The following is a 21,906-nucleotide window of genomic DNA, read 5'->3' as shown; positions in this document are numbered from 1 at the left end:
ATTATAAGACTTTAATACGGAAATTATAATAGAGCTCATCTAATTCAATTCCTTCAATTTAAAGATGAGGACATTAGACTCACTGTTATTAATTAAAAAATATTTACTAAGTGCTTTCTCTATGCAAGGGGCCATTCCTGATGCTTAGGATAAAAGGGGAGAAAATTTCCTATTCTTGAGGACAAACATGAAGAGGAGAGGAGGGATCATACAACACATACAAAGATATTAAATACAAAGAAGACGTAAGAGGGAGAGAGAGAATAACTGGAGAAATCAGGAAACATGTCATGCAGGAGACGGCAAGCAAGCTGTGTTTGAAAGGAACCTGGGAATTCTCTAATGTTCAGGTGTGAAAGGAACAGATTCCAGACATAGGCAACCAATTGTGTAAAGGCATTGAAGTTAGAGTAGGGATGTTGCATATGAAAAAGAGCTCATAGGCCCATTTGACTTGAACCAATTGATTAATATCAAATGGCTGAAAAGGGAGATGAGAGTCATACTGAAAAAAATAATCTTATTGTTAGCTTAAGCATTTTGTGTTTCATTCTAGATGTGATAAGGAAACAGTAGTTTCCAACACAGATCTGGGTCTTAGTAATGTCACTTTGGCAGCCATATGAAGAAGAAAAAGACTAGCAACGTAGACCCATTAGGAGGCTTTTGTAATAATTCAAATGAGCAGTGATGTGGTGTTGAACAAGAGTAGTGACTGTATGACTGGAAAGAGAGGATCAATGTTAGTGGTGCTGTAATGGTAAAATTGGCAAGACTTTGTTATTATGTATATATGAGAACTGGAGGAGAGAGAAGATTCAAGGATGACTCCAAAGACATAAATGTAGGTCACTTGAAGGATTGTGGATCCTTGAACAGAAGTTTAGACATGGAGTGTGGGGAATGGGTGCATACAAGTAAATACATGCAAACATATATTCTCACGCATGTAGATATGTGTGGGTACATTTATATTAATTTTAAAATGCCTATGGGATATCCAGATAATGTTCCACAGGCAGTTGATAATTTGGAACTTGAGTTTAGGAGAATGATTATGACTGGTTTGCGAACAATATTCTTAAGAGTGACATATAAATGAATTCCTCTACAAATTGTTTCAAATATATTTCCCCCATCTTCTTTCATATTATTCTCCTTCAAAAATTCTGTGCTCAAGTCACTGGTCTGCTACTTGTTACCCGGGGTGCAGGGTGTGTTCAGGGATGACCAATACCTTTGGTGTGATGGCTGCTGAGCCCTGTTCAGGGCTCTTTCCACCTTTGGTGTCCACTTGTTCCACCCAGCTCTCACCTGTGGCTCCGAGAAGTTTCAACATGCACAGTGGCCACACTCCAGTAAACCATTTTGGCAGACAGACCAAACCAGGTTGAGTGTATCCAAGGGTTCTCAAACCATTGGTGAGTTGGGGGGCGGGGGGGGGATGTCTACCCCAAGCATGTGTTTCTGTACCTGATTCTCTTTATATGTATGCTTTTTTCTCCTTTCCACCTTTTCAGTTCAGATGAGAGAGAGTTTTGTGTCAGTCACCCTCCTCATACCCTTTCTTATTTATATACACCACACTCATTATGGGAGATAATTTTCCTTTCCTTTTCCTTCTCCTTCTAGCGCATGCTTGTGTCTTTCCATTCTTGTCTTAACATCATCAAGATGTAAAAGAAACATTCCCAGCCCTTCTGTCCAATTAGATTTCCCTTTTGACCCCTGATGATAAGAGCATTCAGAGTATATATGTGTCTTCTTCCTCATCAGAATGTATGCAATTTATTTTTATTTAGTTCTTTATAGTCATTCATGTTTACATTTTAATGTTTCTTTTAATTCATTTGTTTGAACTTCAAAAGGTTCTGTATTTTTCTGGTGTTTTCTTCAGGAATACTTGGAAGTCCTCTTCATTAAAGATCAAATTTTCCCATGTAGCACATATTTGGTTTTACTGAGGAAGTTATTCTTGTCTACAAGCTTATGTAATTTGCCTTCTCAATATGGTGCTCGAAACTTTCTACTCCTTTTTCTGTGCTGGCTACTGAATCAGTATATAATAATAGCTGTGGCTCCTTGATACTTGAATTTTTTCTATATAGCTGCTTACAGCATATTTTCTTTGACCTAGAAGTTCTACATTTGGGTTTTAAAGTTTCTGTGACTTTTCATTTAGAAGGTTATTTCATAAGTGGCCAGGGGAATTTCTTTCTGCTTTACGTTCTGTTTCTAAGGAATTTCGATTGGTTTAAGATTTCTTGAAATATGATGTCAAATTTGTTTTCCATGTCAATTATTTTTTTGAGATATCTTACATTTCCTTATTTTTTCAGAATTTAGTGTTTGTCTTGGTCATTTATTGCTGTTTTCTGGAGTTATTGTCTTCAATTTGGTCATTGTACTTTTCAAGGAGTTCGTTTCTTCAGCAAGGCTTTTTATCTCTCGTATCAAATTATTAATTCCATTTCCAATTCTTCAACAGTTTTCATTTCTTTTCCATTCTTTCTTCTCTCTAGTGCAGATATCAGTAAATGATGATCCCTGGGCCAAATCTGATTTATTCACCTTTTATCTAATGTCTGTGACCTAATAGTTTTACGTTAAGTATATATATATATGTATGTATGTATGTATGTATACATGTATATATACATATATTCATATTTTCATATGTATTTATATTTACATATATATGTGTGTATATACACACATATACATGCACATACACATACACATATACATGTGTGTGTATCAGTAAGCACCTGGCATACACAGGAGGGCCTGTTGTACTGGTTCTTAGATTTGATTTTCTGAAAGGAAACCAACTTTTGAGGGGTCAATAATGATTTTAATCAAACACATATACCAACAGAGAAAATACAAACAGTGAAATAAATATCAACAGACAGGACTTCCAACTGTCTGACCATAAGCAATACATATATCGCAGATCAACAGACATATCCAGCTGTCTGACTATTACATCTATACATAGTTACCAGAAAGAGAAGCACCAATATCTGGGTTTTCAAAGTCAGAAGGCTCCTTAAAAGCTACCCAAAGTCTTGTCTTCCCAAATGAACACTTCAAATGAGCAATCCTTAAGGTAAAACCTCACCTCAAAGTATTCACAGACTTTTCAGAGCCTGAGGACACAACCCTCTGACCCAATGCCTCAATAGAAATTAACAAAAGTTGTTGAGGCCTATTAATGAGAGGAGAAGATCTTTAACTATTGCCCCCCTATTAACCTTACACTAACATTACAATATTTCATATGTATATATAAATATATATATGCACATACACACATATATGTCATTTTAAAAACTGTATGGCTTGTGTATATGTGTGTGTATAAACACACACATATACATACACACATATGTCATTTAAAACTGTATAAACAATTCTTAGCTCACCAACCAAAAAAACAAACAAATAGAGACCAAATCAGATTTCCTGCTCTTGAGTTCTAATTATGTTGGTAAAAATAAATAAATTCTCTTTTTTTTGAATCCTTGCTTCATCTCTTCCAGGAATCCTAGTTGGATTTGTGTGACCAAGCTGTGGTTTTTTTCTTAGGCTTTCCTATTAAATATTTTGAGGTCATTTTCTTCTACATTTGTGTCCAGAGCATCCCAATTTTTTTATCTTCACATTATTCTGTTCTACTTCCTGACTTTGGACTTAATATTAGGTCTGCACTTCACACATTTCTGGAGGGAAGGTCTGATTTGGCCTTGTTGCTGCTTTCTTGGGGTTTAGTATTGTGTTGTTCCAGGACTTCGAGGATAATTCAGGCTGAGGGTCTGCAAACTCTCAGTGATCCCCAAATGGTCTCATCCAAGACAAAGTCTGATTGTCACTCACTTTGCCTGAGCTATGCAAGTTTCTAACTTGGTTTGGGGTCTGAGTAGGTTGCTGTTTGACTCAGCCAATATCAGCAGCTAAGAATCTCTGCTAGTTTAGGGTGAAAACTGAAAGTCTCTCCTTTGGTCAAAGATTCTTAACCAGGTCAACCTCTGCTGGCTTCAGACTATACTAGGAAACAGAACTGATACTCTCTCTGATCTGCTTTCTCAATTCGGGCCTTACTGTTGCTGTCTACTTCTGAACTTGTTACTCTTTAGATACACTACCTAAGGACTGCCTCTGCTCCTTATCTAGGAAGACCTGCATCTTGAATGTTCTTTTTTAAGTCCACCCTGAATCTCTGATCCAGAGTTGAGTAGCAGACAATAAAGTTTCCATATAAAACTTTTGATTACAATATTACAGTATGAATTTGGAGATATCCCAGTATGAAATTGGATCTCATCTTGCTTCTATGCATAGCCTCTTCCTGGGTGCTAGATGGTTGCTATGATCTGCTCCTGGCCAGACTGCATCCTCAGTGTCTGAAGATCTCTCTGCTTTCCTCCCCAGGCTGACCTGGGCTAGAAAAAGACTCACTGTGCCTGACACTCACTGTGTCAGAGTTCAGTATGGTGCATTTTCTAGATATCAAAAAGTTTTAGTTTAATTTAATTTTGCTTTTTTTTGGGGGGGGGGATGGAACTTACTGTTTTTCTTCCAAATATTCTGCCTTTATAGCTTTACTTCTATAATCACCTTTAGAAGTAAATATATTATTTCCTTTTGTTCACGTTGGTACAGATAACCAAGGGAGTTGGTTCACAAATGTCATTAGAACGAGGCCTGAAAAATGCACGGAGGATTTTTCCATGGAAATCGCAACCAGTGAATGTGTAGATGTGTGATTCATCAGTCACATTGTAAAAGGAGACTTGCTCATACTTACAGCTCAGGAAAATCCCCACACACTTTGGCTGTACCTGAAGAGCTAGAGTTTGTCGAGTAGGGGAGAATGTAAAATGCTCATCTTGATTCCATCGTCCCAATATCCAGTAGCCATTGGCAGGAGAAAGTTCAGGATCTTTTTTAACTCTGTCCACTTTATCATAGCACACTCCCAGGAACCATCGATTTTTCTCCCCAACCTCTACTTCCCAATAAAATTCCTCCAAGGAGAAATCTTGTGAAACCACTACACTTGGAGATTGAAATCTCTTCTCAGTTTCAGGTACATCACGAACATCAGTGTCATCATAGGTCACCTTTTTACGATCTTTAGATACACGGAGTATGGGGTGAGCAGTTTCTGGATCCAGAGTCACTTCAACTGGAAAGAGAAAAAAATGTTGTGGAGGGTGTGTAGGGTAGGAGCATTGGGGAAGTAAGATAAAGAAAAGAGAGAATGAGAAAGAAGAAGAGATGGAAAAAGAAAAGAAGAGAAGGGAGAAAGAAGGAGAGAGGGAGAGTAAAGAGGGAGGGAGGAGAAACACAGAGAGAGAGAGAGAGAGAGAGAGAGAGAGAGAGAGAGAGAGAGAGAGAGAGAGAGAGAGAGAGAGAGAGAGAAAGAAAGAAAGAAAGAAAGAAAGAAAGAAAGAAAGAAAGAGAGGAAAAAGGAAAACTTTCAAATCATAGAATAATATATATGTATGTATGTATGTATATGTGTATCTCTGTGCATATGGATTCTAATAAACATTCCCTCCATGTTGCTTTGTTTTTCTACCTGTCATAACTGAATGTTAGAAAAATCTGATCTCTCACTATTCTCTATTAACATTGTGGGACCGTTTTTACGTTCAGTAAAAGTGGGTTTGAGGATAGAGGTAAAAGGCAAAACACCTGAGAAAATATCTGGAGTGGCCTCCCACGGAGGAAAAGGGGGAAAAGAGAAACCAAGAACAAGATAATGAGATGAGATAAACTATGTGGAATAAGGTAATGTTAATCCTAATTCCAATTCCTCCCCTCTACACAACCCAGTTCTCTTCTCTTCTCCCCTCTGCAGTCACCACAAGTCTTAGATTGGACCAACAAAGTGACCCCCATTTGGGTAAAGTTAGACACCTGGTCCTTCCCCAAATTTGTGCCCAAAATGAAGGAATCACTTCAAGGGCCATACAGACTCACACCCTAATTTCCAACTTGATCAGTTGGCTTTGAATAAGGGATTAGGAGAAATGAAGGAGCAGAGGGAGTATAGAAACCCAGACAAAGAAGAAACTCTAAGTTGCTGTTACCTGCATATTTAGTCGCATTTCTCCATCCTGAAAAGATATAGACATGTCTGAGTTATTGATCAGGTTGGCAGAAAGAAAAGTACAAGACTGAAACACAGAGATGAGATTTGAGAACAAAATGAAAGAGGACTATTTTGAGTGGGTGGGGAAGGGCATGGAGAATCTGGCATGAAAAGAAACTTCTCTTACCTCTTTTCTCCACTTATGTCATCAATTCTAAAATAAATAAATAGGAGATGTTGAGCAAAAGAGTGTCTTAGAAAGACAGCTTGGTACACAGTAAATAGAATGAACAAACAAACAAAACTTACCTAGCTCTTTGATAAGTTTCCCTAAAGGTAAAAAAAAAAAAAACAACACAGAACTGTATCAGAAAGCCACCCAGAGAGGATGAAGATTTAAAGCCGAGAGAAATCAAATTGACAAGAGCTAATGTCAGACAATTTTGGGTCCAGGGCATATCCCAGAAGCTGTTCTCCGTATGTAGTCAGGTGCTATGTGAAAGAACATAGTCTCTCAGTGGTTGGAACCAAGTTGTTGAAGCCCCTCAATGGGATACAGCAAGGAAAAAATCAGAACAAAGTAAGAGGTTCTTCACCAATCTAAGCAGGGAAGATGTTTAATAAATGTTGAAAGATGGAGAACAGAACTTTTCAAAGCAGTTGAGAAGTTATTGAGAAGAAATGTTTGGAGGAAGAAATGAGAGAAGAAAATGGCAATAGTGAAGAGTCACAGAGTGTAGTGCGTTGCCCTCCCCCTTCCATTCCCATTACCTTGATATCTGTGGAGAAAGAAGCCCAAAACAACAAGAATCACAAAAATAGCCAGCATAACAGTAGAAGCATGCATCCAAGGAGAAGACTGGAAAAGCTGATCTGTAAGACAAACCCAGAGAATCAAAGAACAACTAAGAACCAATTTACACAACTTCAATAATTCATTCTAAAAAGTGAATTAAAATGATTTTGATAGTAATAATGAAAATCCCAATTTGAATATGAGTTACTGACTCTTGAGGCAAAATGCCATCCCCATTCAGAGAAAGAACTATGGAATCAGAATGCGGAATGAAGTAGACTACTTTCTCTTGTATTATGTTTAGTTTTGGTTTGTTTTTTCTCCATGGTTTCTCCCATTCATTTTAATTCTTCTATGAAATATGACTAATGTGAAAAAATGTTTAATTAGAATGTATGTGTAGAACCCATATAAGATTGCAAGCCATCTCAAGGAGGGAGGGTAGAGGGAAGGGGAGAAAATTTAAGACTTATAAAAGTGATTGTTAAAACCTGAAAACAAATGATTTATTTAAATTTTAAATTGCTTTTTTTAAAAAAGAACATGAGTTACTGTTAAAGCATGCAGAAACAGTATAATGTCATGAAAAGAGCCGTGAATATGGAACCAACTCTGCTACTTACAACTGTTTTGTATACTCCTAAACCTCAGTTTTCTTGCCTGGAAAATGAGGTGATTGAATTTCTAAGGTCACTTCCAGGTCTACATCTATGAATTTTAAAGGTTACATAGCACTTTCCTAGCTACTACCCATACAATATGTCTTACAATCCTTCATGCTCATTTTACAAGGATGAAATAGAGGCAACTGTTTCAAATTCCAAGTTCACACAATTTTACTGTGGGACACATATCTCTTCATTTTTCCATAACCATGTCGTGCCAAACTGTGTGGTTTCTCTGTGGTTAAAATTTAGGTAAATTACTATCGATAGTAGGGGTTTTTAACCTTTTTTCTTTATCATGGACCCTTTTGGTAGTGAAATCTATGGTCCTCTTCACAGAATATTTTTAATGCATAAAATAAAACAAGGAATTATGAAGAAACCAATTATGTTGACATATAGTTATTAATGTATATGTATGTGTGTATTTAGAAAAAGCACAAGTTCCTCAATCCCCAATTAAGAACCTCTACAAGAGAATTTCCCAGATCTACCAATCTACATTTTGTTGCTGGTTTTCAGTCATTTCAGTCATGTCTGAATCTTTGTGACCTTATTTAGGGTTTTCTTAGCAAAGACACTGGAGTGGTTTGCTAGTTCTTGCTCTAGCTCAGTTTGTAGTTGAAGTAACTGAAGCAAACAACTTTAAGTGACTTGACAAGAGTCACAGAGCTAGTAAGTATCTGAAGCTGGATTTGAACTCAGGTCTTCATGACTCCAGATCCATGACTGTATCTAATTACCTACCTAATCTACTAACCCCATCCAAAAAGTAAAGGAGGATAGTCTGGCTTGAAATGTTTTTTATAAAGTCATACCAGCTCTTTGCAAATCTCCTTCCCTTTCTGGATATTCACTAGACATTCCTTTAAAAATACATCCCAGAATTTTACCTGAAATTTGCCAGTCAAGTTCACTGACCTATAGATTTCAGACTACATTTTTTCCCCTTTTTGAAACTCAGAACAAAATTTGCTCTTCTCCAGTCTTAAAGAACCTTACCAGTTTACTACCATGTCTGAAAACTCACTTCCAATGGCTCAGCAATCACATTTTTCAGGTTCATCCATGCCCTAGGGCAGAGTACTTCTGGGGTAAGTACTTTGAACTCACCAAAAGTAGGGAGGTAATAAACTAGAGCAGAGATGGGTAATCTGTGCCCTCAAGGTCACATGTGGCCTTCTAAGTCCTTGGGTGCAGTCTTCTGACTCAGTTCAAGTTTTAAAGAATAAATCCTTTTATTAAGGAGTATTCTGTGAGGTTCGGATTTAGTCAAAGGGCTGTACTTGAGTACCTAGAGACATGTGGACTTAAGGCTGCAGGTTCACCATGCCTTATCTAGAACGACCTGCTTTCTTTTCCTTAATTATAAATTCTGAAGTGGAAAAGTCACTTCTTTATAAGGTCCTTTTCATTTCTACCAACACAAATACATCTATATTTATTTTCCTTTTTGCCAATTAATGATGTATTTCACTGGGCATAAAAATGAATGATTCATATTTTTTTAAAAAAAATTAAACTTCCTGATGTGAAGACTTTTGCATTTGTTGGAAAAGTAAGCCTCGCTCTATCCAAACTAATCATGAGTATATGTAATTTGAGCATTTCCCGCCTCTTCTGATATCTTTCTAAAGACAGCTCCACCTCAGCAAACCAAGAGGAGACCTTGAGCCCCAGGTGGGGTAGAACCTGCAAGTATCAACAACAGGACTGCAGGCATGCCACAGCACCCCAGTGGCATCAGGAAGACACTACTGCAGACTGGTTTAACAGCTGATAAGCTTATCTATGCTCTAGCTCAGTAGAGGAAATCTCCTGTGGCCAGACCACTTGTCCTCCATACTTAACATAGTGAAGTGAAGCACTAAATGTGTGAGCAAAATCCACAACTCTAAGATAAAAAAATATCAAGTTCTTACAAATGAGCAGGCCAAGGATACTTCTCTTCATTTCCTTTCCCTTCATTCTACTACTTACCAGCTATTCTAACTCTGGAGTCTTGTCTGAAGCCCCAGATATGGATGGAACATGAGATATCCCCAGTGGGAGGTTCTTGTATAGTGAGAGAGGCTTCTATGTCAAATAGACCATTATCCCCTGTATTTGTCTTGATGTTTGATGGCAAAGACTTTCCCTGATGATTTTTCCACTGTACTTCAGGCCTCGGGAACCAGCCAGCAGATTGACATATCAGCAAGATGCCTGTATCTCCATATCTCTCAAGAGAGATGAGAGGGGATGACCCAAGAGCTGCAGATAATGGGAAATGAGATGAAAACAAAGATGATATTTTAAAAATATTTAGGAGGATAGCTTCCCCTGTAACTAGGCTGTTATTGTTTTGCTTTGGTTTTATGGGAATGTTAGAATAACAGCTTGCTTGTTTGCTTATTTCTTTGCTGTCTATTGATCAAAGAAAAAGAACAACTGACCAACTTCACTGTTTCAGTAGAATGTTCTAGTTAACTGAACTTGAAGAAACTGTGTAATTGGAAATGAACAACTGACCTGCTATCTGTAGCTCCCAAGTGTGCTTCTGCTCGAAAGTTTGGGAGTTGAATTGGCATCCATATATCCCTGAATCTGAAAGAGTTACATTCTTCAATTTTAAGAAGACTTTTCCTTCAGCAATGTCTACTTGCACAAACTGGGTTCTCCCTTGATACTCCTGCATTTGTTTCTTCTTCATTTCTTTCCCATCCTCGATTAGAAGCAACACGGAAGAAAATTGATTCCTAAAGAACCTCACCTCCATGTCTTTCATATCAATCTTGGGTAAGACATGACAGGAGAAAATGACATCTTCTCCCACCAAGGCCTGAATAGGTTCATCTGGGCCAATTACCCAAAAATGGCCTGTAGGGATAACCAGAAAAGGACTATTAACCATGGACACTTGTCAATATAATGCACAGGGTATGAAGTAGTTAGTGAAAGGATGATTTCATATTGCCCCTTCTCAATCTTCTGCTCTTTCATGCAGTATATAAGCCTCCTCTATCTAAATTAACATGTGACAAGAATCATGAAGTCAGAACCTATGCATACATAACCTATACATAAAATACCACAATATTAACATTAGAAGAGGTTTGAGATGATATCTAGTACAACCATCCATTGTATGACAGAATTCCCTCTGCAACATTCCTTAGAAGTGATCATTCAAATCCTACTTACTCATTACCAGTGACTGGGGACCACACTGACTAATAAGGGAGTCAGTTGAATTCTGGGACAGCTCTAATTAGAAACTTATTCCAATTACATGTAAAGAAAAATTTCAACATTTCTTTTTTTTAAGATTTTGAATTTCAGTCTTTTCTCCCTCCCTTACTTCCCTCCTCCTTCCCAAGACAGAAATCAAACTGATATAGCCTATACATGTACAATCATGTATAACATATTTCCACATTAGATACCTTTGTAAAAGAAGAATCAGAAAAAAAGGGAAAAATATGAGAAAGCAAAAAATAAAAACCAAAAAAAGTGAAAATGAATTGCTTTGATCTATATGCAGACTCCATAGTATTTTCTCTGGATGTGGATAGCATTTTTCATGATGAGTCTTTTGGAAATGTCTTGAATTATTTTATTGCTGAAAAGAGATAAATGTATCAAAGTTGGTCATAGAACAATGTTGCAATAAGTGTGTGATGTTCTCCTGGCTCTGCTCACTTCACTTAGCATCAGTTCATTTAAGTCTTTCCAGGTTTTTCTGAAATCCACTTATTCATTATTTTTTATAGAACAATAGTATGCCATTACATTTATATATGATAATTTTCCCAGTCATTCCAAAACTGATGGGCATCCATACAATTTTCAATTCTTTGCCAGTACAAAATGAATTGCTGTAAATATTGTTCTACATGTTGGTCCTTTTTCTATTTTTATGATCTCTTTGGAATATAAACCTGTTAGTTGTATTGCTGGATGAAAGGGTATGAACAATTTTATAGCCCTTTGACAATAGTTCTAAATTATTTTCCAGGATGGTTGAATCAGTTGGCAACTCCATCAATAATTTGACCTTCTTGCAGCATGGTTCCCACCACAGCAGGGCTAAGCAGGAAACCCTGGGCAATCTGAGGCAGTGGGTGAACTGTAGAATCTTGAGTGTATCAGCCTAGCATGGGAGTCCAGCAGAACTGAGTGAGTGAGAGCTGTGGAGCCCCAGGTAACTGCAGCAACTGCTCCTGAGAAGCTCAGCCCACAAATTAAATATCTGTAAGTCACCTATTTGAATTTATAGGAAGCAAGATGGCAGAGTGATCAGAAAATGCTCTCCCCCTCCCCTTGTTGGCCTCAAAAAACCCATAAAATATTTCCCAGGAAAAATCTTGGAACAGGGGGATCAGCCAAAGGCGTAAACAATCTCTTAGCCCATGAGGCCAGAAAAATCTCAAAGGAGGTTCCCTCTCACTGTGGTTGAAGGGGACCAGTGCAAGACCAGAGCTGTTCCAGACAGCTCCACCTCTGCAAACCAAGAGGAGACCCTGAGCCCCAGGGTGGTAGAGCCTGCAAGTATCAACAACAGGCCTGCAGGTATGCCACAGCACCCCAGTGGCATCAGCAAGACACTACTGCAGACTGGTTTAACAACTGATAAGCTTATCTATGCTCTAGCTCAGTAGAGGAGATCTTCTGTGGCCAGACCACTTGTCCTCCACACTTAACACAGTTAGTTCCAGGGTACTCCAGGGCAACAAAGAAAGACTTTACCTGACCTCTGCTTTCAAACACCAGTCACCTCAGCACCAGGTAAGCTGCAGAATTTTAGCTTCTAGCAGAAAGAACCAGAGGTCACAACATACAAAACCTCAAGTTCTAGGCACAAGAACTGTGGGACAGAGCCCCTTGTGCCCCAGAAGCAGAGATCTACTTTAAAAGCCAGAAAAAAGATGATCATCATGAGTAAGAAGTAAAGTGGAAAAGAAAATACCAAAGAACCTTTCTGTGGGGACAAGGATCAAAACACGGATATCAAAGAGGTCAGCATTGAAACTGTTCTCTCATCTGAAACTTCAGAAGGGAATATGGATTAGTCGGAAGCACAAAGAGGATTCTTGGAAGAGGTCAGGAAGGATTTTAAAAGCCATATTAGAGAAATAGAAGAAAAACTGCTCAATGATTTTAAAAATATGAAAAAAGAATTCACTGAAGAGAACAACTCCTTAAAAAGTAAAATTGGACAAATGGAAAAGGAAGTACAAAAACTAGAGAAAATAACTTCTTAAAAGGAACAATTGTGTAGATGGAAAAAGAGATACAAAAGTTAACTGAAGAAAACAATTTGATTAAAAATTAAAATCGGGTAAGTGAGATTGTGAGACGTTAAGAATCAGTCAAACAGAATCTAAAGAATGAAAAGATAGAAGAAAACATAAAATATCTAACTGGAAAAACAACTGACCTGGCAAATAGATCCAGGAGAGAAAAATTATAAGAATTATTGGTCTACCAGAAAGCCATGATAAAAAAAATAACCTGGACAATATCTTCTAAGAAATCATCAAGGAAAATTGCCTAGAAGTCCTAGATACAGAGGGAAAAGTAGTCATTGAAATAATCCACAGTGTACCTCCTGAAAGGAATCCCAAATTAAAACACCAAGTAATGTTGTTGTCAAGTTCCAAAATTATCAAGGCAAGGAGAAAATGCTGCAGGCAACCAGAAAGAAACAATTCAAATATCAAGGAACTACAATCAGAATCACACAGGACCTGGCAGCTTCTACATTGAAAGATCAAAGGGATTGGAATATGATATTTTGTAAGGCAAAGGAGCTGGGACTACAACCAAGGATCAATTACCCAGCTAAATTGAGCATAATATTTCAGGCAAGGAGATGGACATTCAATGAAATAAGAGATTTTCAGATGTCCTATTGAAAAGACCAGAGCTCAATAGAAAATTCAGTCTTTAAAAACAAGTCTAAAGAGAGGCATAAAAAGGTAAAGAGGGAAAAAGCTTGTTATTCTATATGGGCAAACTGTTTACATCCCTATAATAAAAGATGATACTTTTTATATTTATTGTGATGTATAAAAGGGATATAGATAGATAGAGCGAGTGGTATAAAGTAAATGATGTGATGATAAAAGTGTGATTTAGGGATGCAAATGGATTGTAATGGGAGAAGTGAAAGGGAAGAGGAAGAAAATAGTAAATTACATAAGAGGAAGAGACACAAAAATATATTGCAGTTAAGGGAAAGCGGGGAGGGAGTTCAACATCTTTGAGGTTTACTGTCATCTGATTTGGTTCAAGGAGGGAACAACAAACTTAGTTAAGTATAGAAATCTAACTAGCTCTATAGGCAGTAGGAGGGAAGGGGAAGGAAAAGGGAGGGGGACTAAAAGGGAAGGAAGAAGTAGTAATGGAAAGGGGGAGTAAAAAGGAGGGGGACTGAAAGAAGCGAGGGAAGACTGAGTGAGCTGTTGGTCAAAAACAATTTGGCCTTCTTTCATTGACACATGGACATTAGACCTCATATGTGCCTTTCTCAAGAGGGCAATAGAATTCCCCAATACCAGCTATTTTATAAACTTACTCATTTTTTAATATGTTAAGTCAGATTATTTTCTTTTGTAAAATGTGGTTATGGAAGCAGAATCAACATGGTGGAGGAAGGGCAGAGCCTTGCTTGAGCTCTCTCAGAAAACAATCCAAGTACCTTCAAAAATAACTCTAAAGAAATTTTAGAATAGCAGAACCTAAAAAAAGACAGCGTTAAAAATATTTCTAGCCCTAGACAAATTGGAAGGTCATCAGGAAAGGTCTATTGCACCAGGGTGAGAGAGAAGTGAAGTTCAATGTAGACTACACCAGTGTGAAGTGGGCCCCAGAAAACCTGTAGTAGGCCTTGGAAATGATTGAATCAGCAGCAGCAGTGACAGAGGCTGCTTCCAGAGCTTTCAGCCTACAGACAATAAGAGAGTCAAACAACTGGTTAAAGTGAAATTAGAGGAGTTTGGATTTTTTTACTAGCACTGAGGTAAGACTCTGTTGTTCTGTTCATACTTGGGTCTGGGTTGCAGTTCTAGTGGCAGTTCCAGGGCAAGGAGGAACACTAGCATTGCAGAGTTTGCAGCAGCAGGGCAAAAACAAAGGCAAAAAAGAATATTTATGGTCACTCACAGATTAGAGCACAGGCCAGGAGAATAGTAAAAACTTACAGGTCCTTAGAAATTCTTCTGAAAAGAGCTGCCCAAAACCCCTAAAGCTTGGGACAGTGCACTGTCCCCCTGGGAGCAGACACCTAATTTAACTGAGTCAAAAGTCAAATGATAGGCTAGGATAATGAGCAAACAGTGACAAAAAAGAACTCTGATTAGAAAAAGTTACTATGGTGACAAGGAAGATCAACACACACACACTCAGTAGAAGACAAAAACCTCAAAGCTCCTATATCAAAAACCTCCAAGAGAAAATATGAATTGTTCTCAGACCTTGGAAGAAGTCAAAAAGGATTTTAAAAATCAAGTTAGAAAAGTAGAGTGAAAATGAGAAGAGAAATGAGAGTGATGCAAGAAAATCATGAGAAAAGCATCAACAATTTCTAAAGGAGACACAAAAAGTACTAAAGAAAATAACACCTTAAAAAAAGACTAGGTCAAATGGTAAAAGAGGTCCAAAAAAGTCAATGAGGAGAATAATGCCTTAAAAAACAGAATTGACCAGATGGAAAAGGAGGTCTGAAAGCTCACTGAAGAAAATAACTCTTTAAAAATTAGAATAGAGCAGATGGAAGATAACGACTTTGAGGAGAAATTAAGTAACAATAAAACAAAACCAAAAGAAGGAAACAATAGAAGATGATGTGAAATATTTCACTGGAAAAACAACTGATCTGGTAAATAGATATAGAAGAAATAATTTCAGAATGATTGGACTGCCTGAGAGCCATAATGAAAAAGGAGCCTCAGCATCATCTTTCAAGAAATTATCAAGGAAAACTGCCCTGATATTCTAGAATCAGAGGACAAAATTGACATGGAAAGAATCCACCAAGTACCTCCTGAAAGCAATCCCAAAATGAAAACTGCCCAAGAATATTATAGCCAAATTCCAGAATTTCCAGGCCAAAGCAAAAATTTTGCAAACATCTAGAAAGAAATAATTCAAGCATCATGATGCCACAATCAGGATAACATAAGATTTAGCAGCTTCTACATTAAAGAATCAGAGGTTTTGGAATATGACATTCTTGAGGTGATGGGGCAAAGTACCTAGGATTGCAATCAAGAATCACTTACTTAGGAAAACTGAACATAATCCTTCAGGGAGCAGGAATGGATATTCAATGAGATAGGGGATTTTCAAGCATTGTTGATAAAAAAAATCAGAAATGAATAGAAAATTTGACTTTCAAATATAAGACTCAAGGGAAGCATATAAATGTAAACAGGAAAGGGAAATCATAAGGACTTAATTGGTTTAACCTATTTATATACCTATATGGAAAGGTGATATTTGTAACTCATAATACCTTTCTCACTATTAGGATATTTAGAAGAAGTATAGAACAAGGATACAGGTATGAGTAGAGTATAAAAGGATGATATATAAAAATGAAAGGGTGAGAGAAGAATGTATGGAAGAATGACAGATAGAGAGGTAGAATGGAGTGAACTATATCACATAAAAGGGGAAAGAAAAAGCTTTTAGAGTGGAGGGTAAGAGGGGGAAGTGAAGGGAAGTGAGTGAGTCTTACTTTCATCAGAATTGGCTGAAAGAGGTAATAACATACACACTCAACTGGGTATAAAAATCTATCTAATCCTACAGGAAAGTAATAGGAGAAGGGGTAAGAGAAGTGGGGATGTGGTAGAAGGAAGGGCAAATTGGTGGAGGTGTTAATCAGAAGTAAAACACTTTTAAGGAGGGGTAAGGTGAAAGGAGATAAAGAGGGGAGAATATGATGGAAGGAAATACAGTTAGCAATAGTAAGTGTGAAAAATTTAAAGCATGTTTGTCTTACAAAGGTCTCATTTCTCAAACATATAGAGAAGTGGGTCAAATTTGTAAAAAAATATATATATATATTTTATTGGCTAATAGGACCGAAAAGGAAAAAAGACCAATGTAGGAGGGGATGTGGGAAAATTGGGACCCTAATACTGCTAGTGAAGTTATGAACTTGTCCAACAGTTCTGGAGAACAATGTGTAGCTATGTTCAAAGGGCTGCAATATATTTCTACCCAGGAATAACAGACCAACAGTTTGTATCCAAAAAAGACTGAAACAAAATAATAGGGGCTATATGTCCAAAAATTTATAGCAACTCTCTTTGTGGTGGCAAAGAATTAGAAATTGAGGGGATGACTGACAATTGGGGAATATCTGTAGTATATGATTGTGATGTGATAATACTGTGATGTAAGAAATGAGGAGGAGGATTGTTTCAGAAAAATCTATAAAGACTTATATGAAATGATGCAAAGTGAGGTAAGCAGAACTAGAAAACTGTACACAATTTCAACAACATTGTATGATGATCAACTTGTAATATCATGATCCAAAAACTCTCAAGGGACTTATGATCAAAAACACTATTCATTCACCCTCCAGAGAAAAAACTGATGGAATCCAAATGTAGATCAAAGTAGCTTTTAAAAAAAAAATGATCTATTTTCTTTTCACAACAAAATTAATACAGAAATATGATTTTGTGTGATTGCATATATATATGTATATATATATATATATATAAGTTATGTAAAATTGTTTACCTTCTTCGTGGACTTCACAAAAACCTGGATGCTGAGTGAAATGGAGTAGAACCAAGAGAACATTGAACATAGTGACAGCCACATTATGTGATGGCTAACTTTGATAGACTTAGCTCTTCTCAGCAATGCAAGGATCTAAGACACCTCCAAAAGACTCACAATAGAAAATGCTATCTACATCCAGAGAAAGAACTAAGGAGTCTGAACACAGATCAATATGTACTATTTGCTGTCTCTTTTTTGTTTTGTTTTGTTTTCTTTTCTTTTTCATGGTTTCTTCTATTCATTCTAATTCTTCTTTACAACACGACTAATGTGAAAACATGTTTAATAAGAATGTATACATAAAGCCTTTATCAGATTGTATGCCCTCTTGGGGAGAGGGCAAAGAGGAAGGGGGAGAGAATTTAAGACTGAAAAGATTATGGAAGTGAATATTGAAAATTAAAATTAAATTAATTTATTTAAAAAAGAAGAAGAAAACAAATGGCTTGCCTTCTCAATGAGAGAGAAATGGGAAGAGAGAGAGAGAATTTGGGACCCCAAATTTTAAAAAAAAGAATGCTAATAATTATTTCTACATTTAATTTAAAATATTTAAGTTCTAAAAGGTTTTTAAAAAACAGAGCCAATGCAGTCAAAATTAGAAGAAAAGCAGGAAATTTGGAAGACAAGTAGTAGCAAATTTTTTCTGAAAAATTTCTCAAATATATAAAGTCAATAAAAAAGTCATTCCCCAATTGATAAATGGTCAAAAGATATGAAGACAAAATGTTCTGAGGAAGAAATCAAGACTATTAATAGTAATATAAAAATACACTAGTTCACTAATAATTATGGAAACACAAAATAGAACAACTTTGACATACCACCTCATACCTATCAGATTGTCTAATATAATTCATTAATTCAGAAAATGAAAATAATAAATGCTGAAGGGGATCTAGGAAAATATGAATAATAAAACACTACTCTTAGTGGAGCTCTGAGTTGGTCCAGTCATTCTGGAGAACAATTTGGAGCTGTGCCCAAAGTGCTATAAAAAAGGTGCATAATCATTGACCACACAATATCAATACCAGGTCTATATGTTAAAGAAATCAAAGAAACAGGAAAAGGACCTATATGTACAACAATATTTGCTGCAACTCTTTTTTGTGGTAGCAAATATTTGGAGAGAGAGAGGAGATATCTATCATTTGGGGAATCTTACTTCTTATCACCTCAATGGGTGAGGAAGATAATGAAAAGCAAGAGAGAATTTTTAACTGAAAATAAAAATAAAATATAAAACATCTTCATGATACTTCACAGATCTATGATTTCATTTATGTTGACATTTCCTCCATGAATGCAGATCTCAGTTCTTCTGTGCCTTAAAAAACATTGATTTTAATGAAGTATAATGGTTAAGAAATATCCAAATGAACAAACCTTTAGTGATGAGCTTTATAGAACAAAATGTTCTCAATTAACAAAGTTCTGGTAATGAGCATCATCTAAACATACTTTTGCTAAGTACAAAGGGACTGTCTAATAGTGGCTGTTTTGCACACTCGATTAGAGGATAATGTGCATGTACTGATAATATGTGTGGGAAATGGATCAGTTCATTGACTTATATATGCATTATGGAATGCTTGAATAGATGGACAGAGTGAATAATGGGTTTAGGAAATACATCATAAACCTTAAACAAAAGGATTTTGCATGGCTCTATAAGATTGTGTAAGTAATATGTCTGTCATTTATCATGAATGCTAAGGACAGAAATTGGTCTTTCTAGTTTTATTCAAGGTGAAAGAACATTTTAATCACACAATTTGAAATGATAATGGAGACGATAGAAAGAAGAAAGAACTGCCTCCATCATTTTTTTCTTATTTCCTAATAATTTTTGGACCAGGAAGAATGGTAAAAAGATAAATATTAATAAGGAATTGAAAACTAAGATAAATGAGGAGTTGGTAAAAAGGAGAAAAATCGAAAGGAAGTGGGATGAATGGAGAAGAAGGAAGTGAGGGTAAAGGGAAAGAGGAATTAAGAGAAAGGATGGGAGGAAGGAAAGGAAAGAAGAGAGGAAAGATAGGAAGGAAGAAGTAAAAGAAGAAAGGAAGGAGTGAACTTTTTTATGGAGTCTTTCACTTCCTTCAGTTAAAAAAAGTGAGTAAAATGAGCAGATACTACACAAAGCTGGTTTGGGAGATAAGTTTGGTGAGGAAGGAACCTATTAATGTCTCTCAAATAATATTGCAGAAATAGGGTTGCTCACTTTTCCTTGTTTCAAGAGTGATGATAGACACTACTAAATTATACATTAAAACCACACTGAAAGGTGACTGGTCAGGAATAGGACATGAAATTTATAGATCCTGTTTGGCTTCTGATATACATAAATCAATAAGGGTGGCTTCTAATAAGTTGAGCTTTTATAACTTTAACTTAATAAAAGTCTAATGTTTGCTAAGTTGAATTGAGTAGAATAGACAAGGAGATAAAGAGAAGGCTGAGGCTTGCACAAACAATGATAGGCTTACCTGAACCCAGATCTATGAGACTGAGAACAAAGATAAGGAGGAGGTGGTATTCAAATGGTTTGGAGTCTTCAATGTGGCACTGAAGAACTGAGATACTCAACATATCTATGGATGTACTCCTGAAAATCTGTAAAGGAAGAGTAATGAGATATCTTAGAGCATCTAGTGAGAAGCACTGGATTTCAGGGACCCAAGATGGCAGAATATGTAGTAAGTCACTTTCAATCTCCCTTTCTCAAAAACCTCAGAAAATATCATGGCAGGAAAAACCCTGAAACAGCTGAGCCTGCAGAAAGATGGAGTACAACAGTCTTGTAGCCTGGAAAGTTTGAGGGATTAGCTGGAAATGTCCCTGTCACTCTGTTTGAAGGGTAGCAGTACAGGAAGGGGGCAAGCTGCAAGTACCACATTGGCAAACCAGTAGAAGATCCTGAGCCCCAGAGCAGTGGAGTAGGCAAGTGTCAACACCTGGATCCATGAGGTCCTTGGCACAGAAAAGAGAACCAGTAGACTCCAGCAGCCAAACCTCCCAGTGCTTCAGCACAACTCCAGAAAGCAAAATTCCAAGTAGGCAAGCAGCCAAACATTTTGGCAATTCAGAACAGCCATCCTCCAAGGAACAGACCTCCCCACCCCCACTCTGGGAACTTCAGAACTCTACAGCCTCTAGTTACCAGCACCTGAGTGTCCAGCATACAAAGTCAGTGAACAGGGCCCTGATCCCCAGCACAAGAAGTTTGGGTCAATGCCCTCTGTGCTCCAGCAGGAGAGCTAAACATTACAAGTCGGGAAATAGACCAAATAATGAGCAAAAAAAAGAAGCAGAAACAGACAGTGACCACAGATTCTTACTATGGGGATAGAAAAGATCAAAACACAAATTCAAATGATGACAACATTGCCAATATATTCATATCCACAACCTTAAAGGGGAATATGAACTGGTCTCAAGTCCCAAAAGCCTTCTTGGGAAAATTCAAAAAGGTGATAAAAGTCAAATAAGAAAGATAAAATAAAAAATGTGAAAAGAAATGAGAGGTATGCAAGAGAGAGCCAAAAGATTAGAAAATTAAGAACAAAAATTGACTGTAGAAAATAATTCTTTAAGAAATACAATTGACCAAATAGAAAAGGAGACACAATAGCTCACTAAAGAGAAGAACTCCTTAAAAAGTAAAATGGCCCAAGTGGAAAAGGAGGCATAAAAGCTAATTGAAGAAAACAATTCATTAAAAATTAAAAATGGACAAATGGGAGCTAATGACTCTATGAGACATCAAGAATCAATCAAACAAAATCAGAAGAATGAAAAAATAGATGACAATGTAAATACCTCATTGAAAAAACAACTGACCTGGAAAATAGATGAAGGAGAAATAATTCAAAAATTATTGGTCTACGTGAAACCCATGATTAAGAAAAGAGCCTATACAGCATATTTCAAGAAATCATCAAAGAAAACTGTCCTATGCTCTTAGATCCACAGGGCAAAATAGTCATCAAGAGAAAACATTGATCACCTCCTAAAACAAATCCCAAATTGAAATCTCCAAATACTGTAATCAAATTCCAGAATTAAAAAATCAAGGAAAAATACTTCAAGCAGTCAGAAAAAAACAATTTCAATATCATGGAACCAGAGTCAGAATTACACAGAACCGTGTAGGTGCTACATTAAAAGACTGGAGGGCATAAAATAAGATATTCTGTAAGGAAAAGGAGCTTGGATTACAACCTAGAATATCCTACCAAGCATATTATGTTCAGGGGAGGAGATAGACATTCAATGAAATGAGGGACGAACAGAACTTCCTGATGAAAATACCAGAGCTCAATGGAAAATTTGATATCAAATACAAGATTGAAGAGAGGTATAAAAAGGTAAATGGGAAAGAAAAAATGTTATTCAATAAAGACAAACTGTTATCGTCCTGACAATGGAAAATTATACTTGTAGGAGGTGGAGCCAAGATGGTGGAGTGACAGCAACTACTCACCTAAGCTCTAAGACAAACTCCTTCAGATATCTTTTAAAAGAGAATCTAAATGGATTTTGGAATGGCA

At 36.7% G+C, this 21,906-nt stretch overlaps 1 protein-coding gene across 1 annotated transcript; it reads right to left on the bottom strand.

Annotated features, from left to right (window-relative positions):
* Positions 1–4,637: 4,637 nt before the first annotated feature.
* Positions 4,638–19,945, bottom strand: LOC140517703 (butyrophilin-like protein 8). Its single transcript, XM_072629171.1, has 7 exons — positions 19,843–19,945; positions 10,076–10,423; positions 9,545–9,817; positions 6,875–6,976; positions 6,413–6,433; positions 6,102–6,128; positions 4,638–5,191 (listed from the first exon to the last, which is right to left on the bottom strand). The coding sequence occupies exons 1-7, from the start codon at positions 19,943–19,945 to the stop codon at positions 4,638–4,640; spliced, it is 1,428 nt and encodes a 475-aa protein (XP_072485272.1).
* Positions 19,946–21,906: the final 1,961 nt, after the last annotated feature.

This window comes from Notamacropus eugenii, chromosome 1 (genome assembly GCF_028372415.1).
Source record: "Notamacropus eugenii isolate mMacEug1 chromosome 1, mMacEug1.pri_v2, whole genome shotgun sequence".
Lineage (NCBI taxonomy): Eukaryota > Metazoa > Chordata > Mammalia > Diprotodontia > Macropodidae > Notamacropus > Notamacropus eugenii.
Note: the sequence above shows the minus strand (reverse complement) of the source record. Positions and strands in the feature narration are given on the sequence as shown.